Source organism: Miscanthus floridulus, chromosome 18 (genome assembly GCF_019320115.1).
Source record: "Miscanthus floridulus cultivar M001 chromosome 18, ASM1932011v1, whole genome shotgun sequence".
Taxonomy (NCBI): Eukaryota; Viridiplantae; Streptophyta; class Magnoliopsida; order Poales; family Poaceae; genus Miscanthus; species Miscanthus floridulus.
This window is the reverse complement of record NC_089597.1, coordinates 56,654,800-56,665,130: the sequence shown is the minus strand read 5'-3', so window position 1 is coordinate 56,665,130 and position 10,331 is coordinate 56,654,800. Positions and strand designations below refer to the sequence as shown.

Here is a 10,331-nt window from a genome sequence, read left to right as displayed (position 1 = left end):
TTACTCTCCGAACGCAAAGGCAGTGGCATCAAAGGTGTCCGAGAGGCCGGTACCGGTCTTGAAGGTCACCTTCTCCGGGGTGGCCTCGGGAACGTACACCTCGACGACGCTGAGCCAGAGCATCAGCTCCTTGGTCTTCACGCCGGTGACCTTCCTCAGCTTGCCCTTCTCGGCGATCGCCGTCACCTCGGAGGCATATGACACCGTCTGCTTGATCTTCTTGAAGGTGTGCTCTACCTTCTTCTTCCCCTGCACCAGCCACAAGAACCCCGTGTCACGGTCGTACCCAAACTCCTGGATGTCCTCCATTGGAAGCAGGCCCTTGGGGAGGCCGAGCTCCTCCAGCAGCTCAACGGACTTCTTCCTGCACGCGGCGTCCCCGGTGACAACCTCTGCACTGGTGCGGTGGCTCTCAATGGCCTGGGACGCCATGGTTTACAAATGGAGCTGTGAGTAGCGCCAAGAAAAGAGACTGTCGTTGTAAAACTGTAGCTGGTTGCTCTTGAGAGTGATGATGTGTTTGTGTGATGGGAGATGGAGCTACAGCACATATATAGGCAGACAGCCTACAGACCGATGAGAAGCACTGCAAGACAACGTACATGCAGTCTTGTTTGACTTGGTTGGCAAAGCACGTTGAACTTAGACGAGGACCATTGTGGTGTGCTTTCAGGTCCGGCGTGCTGAACTACGAACTTGACCGTTTCTCTACGTATCTAGCTACTTGTAAATTAGTTTAAACTCTACACGAGTAGCTAAGTTGGTACCTCATTTTTTTTACACCGTTCGGTTTCTCTCAATAAATTGTTTGTATTTTTTTCCACCATTATAATTTTTTATTTAATTGTTTTTTGTAAATTTAGCCTTGTCTCAGTTTAACTGAAAACAGGGTCCACTACTCTAAATTCCCAATCAGTGTACCGGTTCACTATAATATATTTAAATTTCTCCTTTTATAATGACTGTATTTAAAAATCGCCGATTAACTTTGTGGCATAAGTAAATTTTGCTAATTTTTTCTCAATACTTATTTGAGCCGCCCTCTGAGTCTATAAGAAAATCAGAAATCAACTAAAACATCAAAGAGCAATATAATGTTACAACATCGACATAGGAGCTCCATTCTCTAAGGAAAAATACTAAAACATTAACACTTCCATTCTCAACCGGGACAATACTAAAATTAATACTTATGAGTATTTTTTTTGCGAGTAAATACTTAAAGTATTTAACAATACAAAATAATATGTCTATATAGCATTAGAATGTTGGGCATGTTGCGCGCTTAGAGCATCCCGAGTGTTCGTAAAACACTGTCCCAATCGAGTACTTTTAGCAAGATTGAAAAAAAAATATCTCCAACGACTCTCAGCCCCACCTTCAAATCCTTTGGCACTTGGGAAACCTAGCCCCCAGCGTGGAAAAATACGCACAGTGCCGTGTCCGCGTATCCTCCTCGTGCGAGGTTTCCTGGGCGATCTCTTCCATATACCAGACTACGTCTTGGAAGCTGATCTTCGCTGATGCATCCAGCCAGCCACAATCACCCGCCAGGAGGGCCATGGCCATCGCTGGCCGTGTCTGGCCAGCCACAGCTGGCTCTGGCCATCCTGGGTTGGCCATGCCTAGGTGTGGTTGGCCGAGGCTGTCGTGCCCTGGCCGACTACTGGCTGCCTGTGGCCAGCCGTGGCTGGCTGCTGGGCGGGTGTGGCCTAGCCAGGGGGCAGCTGTGGCTTGCCCAAGGCTGGCTGTTGTTGGCTGATGGATGGCCATGGCCTAGCCAGGGTCGATTGTGGTCTAGGAAGGATTTTTCAGAGGGGAGACTAGCTTTGGCAGCCTGCGTCATAAGGGCGAAAGCGGAATGAGGAGGTAGGCAAAGAAGCGGGTGGCAGTGGAAGGTGCATGGCCGTAGATGATGAACCCGAGCATGGGGCGTGTAGTGGAACTGGTGAAATCGGAGCCGGAAGCCAGGATCAATGACAAGGCGGCACCAGCGCTTACATACGAGGGCAGCATGGACGAGGCGCAGGCACGCGGGTTTGTCCTTCGGGAGGCGGAGGAGGATCTCTTCCACGTCCATCAGTTCCGGCGGCCAGCGTGGTCTGCGTGGTGATGGTGGCGCGGCCATGCTCCTTGATGGGCGAGCGTTTGATCAGGGGTTCCGCGGGTGCGAGGGGTTATTAACTTATTATATGGTCCGTCCGATTCAACCAGGTCGTATACTCGTCCAACACGGAGATTCTATATACGATGGGAACACGAGAATTCACTGAATTGTATATGGAATCAAAAAATTGCGAAATACTCCACAGTACAGTACAAACTCACACACACGGTACATCATACATGTTTGGTTACAAAACAAGAGATAAATACACTCGGCCATGCAGCACCAGCAACGTAGTACTTTTAACTTGAACTAGATTACTCTCCGAGCGCAAAGGCAGCAGCATCAAAGGTGTCAGAGAGGCCGGTGCCGGTTTTGAAAGTGACCTTGTCCGGCGAGGCCTCGGGAACATAGACCTCGACGACGCTGAGCCAGAGCATCAGCTCCTTGGTCTTCACGCCCATGATCTTCATTAGCTTGCCCTTCTCGACGAACGCCGTCACCTCGGAGGCATAGGACACCGTCTGCTTGATCTTCTTGAATGTGTGCTCGACCTTCTTCTTCCCCTGCACCAGCCACATGAACCCTGTCTCGCGGTTGTACCCGAACTCCTGGATGTCCTCCATTGGAAGCAGGCCCTTGGGGAGGCCAAGCTCCTCCAGCAGCTCAATGGACTTCTTTCTGCACGCGGCGTCTCCGGTGATGACATCTGCACCAGCGCGGTGGCTCTGGATGGCCTGGGACGCCATGGTTTATAAATTGAGCTGTGAGTAGGGCCAAGAAAGAGACTATAGTCTATATGTAGCCGTAAACTGTATATAGCTAGCTAGCTGCTGTTGAGAGTGATGAAATGTTTGTGTGATTAGGGATGGAGCAACAGCACATATATAGGCAGGCAGGCAGCTTGTAGAGACTACAGACTACAAAGAAGCAGTGCAACGAATGGTGCAGTCTTGTTTGACTTCGTTGGCAAAGGGGCGTTGAACTTGGTGAGGACCATTTTGGCGTGCTTTCCATCCCGTCCGGCGTGATGAGCTACAAAACTTTGACCGTTTCTCTACGATCTAAGCTCCAATGAATTGTACATTATGTAAATTAGTTTAAACTCTATACGATTAGCCACATGTTGGTATGTCATATTTTTATACACCGATTGATGTCTCCCAATAGATGGTTAGTATTTTTTTTAGAGTCTGTCTACTGTACACACGTGTGTTTTAACACAAACCAACACATGGTTGTTGGCTGTATGAAAAACATACAGATTTCAACATAGGAAAATCCATGTGTTTTTGGACTAGTTAGCACATGGTTGTTATATGCCTAAAAAACACACGAATTGAAACACTGGAAAAAACATGTGTTTTAAGAGAATGCAACACACAAATTCCATCAGGCAAACAAGGCCCACAATTATTGTTCAGCCCAATAAAGACATGCCAGAGAGGCCCACTAACTACGAAGACAGAGAGACCTAGTTCAGCCCAGAGCCCAATAACTAAGAAGACAGAGATGACATCAGATCTATTCGTGGGGAAGCCTCTTCGTGGAGATCAGATCTCTTCGTGGGGGCACAGGGGGAAGCCTCTGCCCTCCATGGAGATCAGATCTCTTCGTGGGGGCAAGCAAAGCACTGCTCTGCGTCGAGATGAGATCAGATCAGAACAGGGGAAAGGAGAATACAACCAGCAGATCAAAGATGAAGATCTCCTCTGCGTGGGGGCAAGCAGACCAGAGGAAAGGGGCAACCAACCAACAGATTGAAGGGGAACCACTAACCTCAACAACCAAGGTAAGCACACCGACTTCCTCGTAAAGATGTAATCCAAGATTGCTAGTATTTGCTGCAACCAAATTCAGAAATCAGAAATACAAATTCGCAAATTAAGGAACTCAGGAACCAAATTCAGGAATCAGAAATCATAAATAAATTTATATTCTCTATCTGACCCTTGTCTTGAAGGCAAGGTGCTAGCTATAGGTTGACTTACACCTTAGTAAAAGAAAACAAGTATGAAAAGCAACATCAACATAGAATGGAGAGTGATTACCTCTTAGTGAATAGAGAGGCATGAAATCTTTAGCCATGCCATCTGCTTCATAACTGAAAGACAATAAGTACCATCTGGATCAGGTTCATTTTTTAGATGAAGACATGGGTTTATATATGCAAAACCCCAAATCACAGGTGCCTGATATATTACCCTGATCCTGTTATCCTATGTTCACACTAATCAGAAGACTAATGTACCTAATGCATCTGACATTTGACGACAAGGCAAGAAGAGAGATTATCTTCCTGTCACACCAATTACTTCATCTACATATTACTTCATCTAGATATGTTAGGTTCAAGGATGAAAGGAAGACAAACAAAATAGGTATCCTCGTCGCTAAAGAAACATTTTTAGATTCCAGCAAAAGCTACAAACCTCACAAGGTCGTAGAGAAACACTTCCCTTATGGCTGTAAAGGCTATGGTCCAACAAATCCATAAGTGCCTCACCACCAAAACCATATGTGCCTCAGCAAATCTATAGTATGATAGACAAAATACTGAAATGTGTTGCCACAAATCATAAATAATTCAGGCCCCACGAATTCAATATATGTTGCACCTACAAAAGAAGAGCCCCCACAACCAAGCACACCATACCTGGAAGAGAATCCCAAATGAGCTTGTACCCACGACATGTTCTACCATGTAACTGATGATCTACATTTAAGCTCAGAACAAGAACAACACATGAGCTACTGAAGACAAGATGAGGCTACCAAAAGTAAGCAGGCTACCATGTAACTGAACCACGTTAGAGCAATATTATTTCTCATCAGGACTACATATTGCACATGTTGGGCACCATAATTGCTGAAAATGAAGTATGCAATTTACTACTTATAAATGTACAATGAAAAAATGGATACTAAACGTAGCCTTCTTGTACACTATATGCAACACACAGTTAAAATATATGAGAGCTCCTACTATTCTACAGTATATGTACAGAATCAAGACCTAATATATAGCTGAATGATATCTCAGGATCAATACAAAAATGTGCACGTCTCACTCTAACTCAAAAAGACTTATCCAAGGCTATACACAGCTGAGTGGACCATGTCAATCTTCTAGCTTCACCGCTGAGAGCAAAAACATTCACAATTAACATGCCACAAATCACAATTGATAAACTTCAACATGTGTTAGCACAAAAGACAAGGACAAAAATGAGATGTGTGTCGGCACAAATCACAAGTAACAAAGTTGAAAGATGTGTTACCACAAATCACAAGAGACAATTTTTTTCTATGAAAGGACAAGGACAAAATTTTGGTGTGGGCTCACTGTTATTTCTTGTTAACATTAGCTGAAGTTTATTTTGATCACCAGCGATGCGCTCTTCGCATTCCTTCAATAGATGAGTAAACCTTAGTACATAGACAAAAATGTAGCACATGGAATTATGGGAGTGTTCATGTATAACTTTTATTGAAAAAAGAAGAGTGCCACTAACCATTTCCGGTAGTAGGCTTTATGCATCGTAGGATCAAGTTCAATTGCTTTGTTAGCATCCGCCACAGCTTCTGCAAGTTTAGTTAGTAATTCCTTTAGTGCTATACATTTATTGTGTTAAAAAACAAATATGCAAGCCAATGATGGTAGCATGAATAACACTACAAACTATGCTTCCTATTTATAGCTGATTCTAACTACTTACAATAGCCCTACTGTGTGTTAGATGCATAGAATATGTAATGATGACAAACCTTCTAACTGGCAAAATATGAAATCTAGATGTTTTAACAGAACATGAATCTAGAAAGACGAACAAGGCTGCAGGAAATGTCATATGCACAATATCAGATTCATAATTATGAGGATATGATTCGCCAAGAAGAAAGCAACAATGATGTAAAATTACTCCTAATTCAAAACAATTGATACAAACAATAAATAAATGAGAACTAATGGCTTCTTCATTTTCTTGCAGGTTTCAATTGCTTCCCTTATGCAACTAATACAAGCACCAGTCGAGTTTGATCAACTACTTGAGGTAAGAAACACAATTCAATGATGCAATGAAAAACTATGTAAGTACTCATCTGCTTGCTTTTTTATGAAGCAGAATAATATGTATGTCACAACAAGTAGATGTGATGATTATCCAACATCAGTGAAATCACAAGAAGCAATTAAGGAAGTGCAGTCAGCTTCTTACCAAATATTTGGAGGCACAAATTATTCCAGTGACCTTTCAAATACCTACAGATACAAAAAGGTGAGCAAAATCATTGCTTAGAATAAAAAAAAATGCCAACATAAGAAGGTTGTTTTTTGACTAGAATATATTTTAATGCAGGGAGGCTACACTGAACTTATGATGGAACAGATCAGGAACTCTCAGGAAGATGATCAAACTGACTGGAATACGCAGGTAAAATTTTATAATACTAGTACACAAAAATTACAATTCACACATATGTAAATTACACACATATGTGCAATGTAATTTCAGCATAACAGTACTTTAATTTCAAGGCTTCATTATAAATTGTGCAGCAACAAGACTAGTTGTGTTATATTATAAATGGTAACCATTCTCATTATCAAACAAATAAAACAGAATATGAGACTTGAAGATCTAGATGAAATCTTTGGACCACAAACTGACTGGTCAATATCAGACTCAAGGCTGTTATATGAGGTACATACAGACAGCTGAGCCAGTTTGATTACATTTATAACCAATACAAATATGTACTGGCATCAAAGTAAAATTTATCTTTGCAAAAATAGGATGGAGAAATGGCAATCGTCGCTGATGATGATGGAGCAACGACAAGCATAGCTGATGATGATAGATCTGAAATTCAACAATACCATTGGCAAACTGATATATTCAATAACATGGACATTGATGAGGTACATAAAAAATGATCTCTTCAACTATTTCAGTCCACACTGAAAAAATATATTTTATTATAAATCGCATTACTCAGAAACTGAGACTGCTGCTAATATATTTACAGGTGCAGCATGAAAATCAAGATGACCAACCAACAATGGGAAAAAATGACTTGAGGATCATAGCAGTAGAACCAACAAGTTCAGATATTACATCAACAGTAACAGATGATAATGAACATGTAAATGGTAGCCAGGAACTGACAGAGGAAGAGATTGAAGAATTCATCAAAAATGAGCAGGTTGCAGCATCTGAAGGCAACAATGCACCAATCAACAGCAAGTACACCCCACAGCTATCAATGGAATTTAAAAGTAGGGATGATGCTCACCATTTCTTCAACTTCTATGCGTTCCTAGCTGGATTTCAAGTTGCCATAACACATACAACAAGAACTCAAAGTAAGAAGAGAAATAATGAGGTAGTCAAAGTAACAATGAGATGCACTCGTCAAGGAAAAGAAAAGGAACCAAAGTGTTTAGAGCAAGAAGAAGCTGAAGTAGACAAGGATGTTGGAAAGAAACCGGTAAGAAGAAGGAAAACAAATGTTCAGCAGAAGTCAGATTGTCCTTGTGTTATGATGGTGAAAGAAGGAGCTGTATGGAAGGTTAAAACTCTTGATTTGGAGCATAATCATGAGCTATGCCCTGGAGACAGGGATCAGCTATTTTCTGGTCACAAGTATATGACAGAAATGGAAAAAGGACTTATCAAGACTCTGAACGATAACAATATCCCGACTAGGAAGATGGTTTCTATTCTATCGTATCTTAGAGGGGGGCTTACAGCTATACCGATGAAAAAGAAAGATATCAACAACTACAGGACAAGGCTGAACAGAGAAGTTAGAGGATCAGATATGACACAAGTACTGGATTATTTTAGAAAGAAACAAACTGAGGATCCGTCTTTCTTTTACAAGTTTGATTTAGATGAGGACAAGAGAGTGAGAAACTTGTTCTGGATAGACTGTTCTTCTATGAAATATTATGCAGATTATGGAGAATGTGTAAGTTTTGACGCGACATATATGACCAACTGATACAACTTACCTTTTGCACCATTTGTTGGAATCACCGGACATGGGCAAAGTTGCCATTTCGGATGTGCTTTCCTGCATGATGAGACAGTGGACACTTTTAAGTGGGTATTTCAAACTTTCCTTCAAGCAATGGCAGGAAAACACCCTCAAACAATCATCACAGACCAAGACATGGCGATGAAATCAGCAATAGAGCAAGTCTTCATAAACACAAAGCACAGAAATTGCTTGTTCCACATAAAGACCAAATGCTACAATAAGAATGTCAAGGTCTTTGCAGCAAATGAAGGACTATATGAAGACTTCGAAGATATAGTGAACAATAGTCTAACGGTGGAAGAATTTGAGCGACTTTGGAAGAGAATGATCGAGGAAAGAAACCTTCAAGGGAATAACTACTTTTCCAAGATGTAGAAAATGAGGAAAAGGTTTATCCTGGTCTACTACAAAAATGACTTTTTCCCTTTCATACAGACCACATCCAGGAGTGAGGCAACAAATGCGAGGTTCAAAGACAATGTAGGGCCAACCTATAGTATCATCAGCTTTCTAAAAGAGTACAATCGGATTGTTCATACCATAAATTGAGCAGAAAGGCTAGAGGACAGCTATAGCAAGCAGAAAAGGCCAAAGGAATTTATATTCGGCTACAGAATAGAGCAGCAGGCACAACAGCTATACAATAGAAACATATTCAAAAAGTTTCAGCTACAACTGAAGGCAACATCAAGGCTGAACTATAGGGAAACTAAAGATGGAAAAACATTTGAGGTGTGGCAAAAAAGTAACCAGATTCAGGAGGTTCATAGGTTCAGGAGATATACAGTAAACACTGAACTAACACAAGGAGAAGAAGAATTTACCTGCATATGTGCAAATTTCAGCAAAGATGGCATACTCTGCTCTCATATCTTGAAAATAGTCATTGAAAAGGAAATCAGCACAATTCTAGACAAATACTTCTTAGACAGGTGGAGAAAAAATGATATGAAGGTACATGTTGAAAGACAAGAAGAAGAAACACTTGAAACAAGCTTATTGTTGAGATTCAACATATTATCCAGGAGATCAACAATACTGAATTCAAAAGGATCAAAAAATGAAAAAGCCATGGAATACCTTATGGCAGAATTCGACAAGATGGAAATCAATTTAGATAGAATGCTATGTGCTCAGCAAACAGGTGAAGCACAAAATGACCAGCAAGGAAATGAAGAAGGACAAACTATAGCAACACAAGCTGGAGATCCACAGGCTGAAATAGATGATCTAGAAAGAATTCAGAGAAAGGGAAGGCCACCTAAACCTGTTAGAATGAAGACACATATAGAAGAAATAAAGAAGAAACTAGTGGCAGCAAAAAAGAAGAAAAAGAAGAAAACAAATGACACAGACAGTGCAGGTATAAAATTTAAGGACATACAAATAGAATTTGAATCCAAATGCAAAAATTCTTATTTATATGAACTAATAATGTTTTGTAGGCTCTCCGGTGAAGCCAAAAAGAAAGAAGAGGAAGGAAACATCAAATGGTAGCACTGATCCCGAAGCCACACCACACTAAGGACACGGTGATCAAAGACATGCAGCATTTCACAATGATCAGCAGATAGAAGCAAAATTTAAGTAGCCAACATATTTATGTAATTTATGTAATGAGCATGATGTTACAGACATTAAATTAAATTATGCTTACATCTAAAATTACATATGCTAAGAACTACAATTGCAGTGCCCAATATCTACAATTTATATTATCGGTGATTGCAATTGTGAAACTCCAATTTATATTATTGGTGATTGCAATTGTGAAACTCCAAGTAGTACAGACATTAAATTAAATCGGTGGTTGCCAATAATTGACAATTCATAAATTTTCAAATTTCCTTCAACTGTAGCACAACAAAATAACTAAAGATGATTTCTATCCTATCATTGTCATGGTCTGAACAAGCCTAATATACTGAACACACCAAAATGTTGTTGTTTTAGCTTCAAGCAGAACAAACAAGAAAAATCCCTACGCTGTTCACACCCAATTAGAATCTTCATCAGAAAACACTTATGAATGTTATCTTAGAAAATACAGAATATCAAACACAGTCGATAGTTGATAGGATGCTCATATTTATTTAGAAGAATAATTGAACTTGATGACATCATACACTGTTGGGAGTTGGTTGCTTGTCATGAATATAGATAAAGTATTATCCAT

The 10,331-nt window shown here is 40.7% G+C and overlaps 2 protein-coding genes across 2 annotated transcripts; both read right to left on the bottom strand.

The window, feature by feature from the left end:
* Positions 1–481, bottom strand: LOC136523107 (uncharacterized protein At5g01610-like). Its single transcript, XM_066516886.1, has one exon. The coding sequence runs from the start codon at positions 430–432 to the stop codon at positions 1–3; it is 432 nt and encodes a 143-aa protein (XP_066372983.1). The 5' UTR covers positions 433–481.
* Positions 482–2,399: 1,918 nt separating this feature from the next.
* Positions 2,400–2,914, bottom strand: LOC136522983 (uncharacterized protein At5g01610-like). The gene has a single exon (XM_066516767.1). It carries the CDS (start codon positions 2,854–2,856, stop codon positions 2,425–2,427), a length of 432 nt encoding a protein of 143 aa, XP_066372864.1. The 5' UTR covers positions 2,857–2,914; the 3' UTR covers positions 2,400–2,424.
* Positions 2,915–10,331: the final 7,417 nt, after the last annotated feature.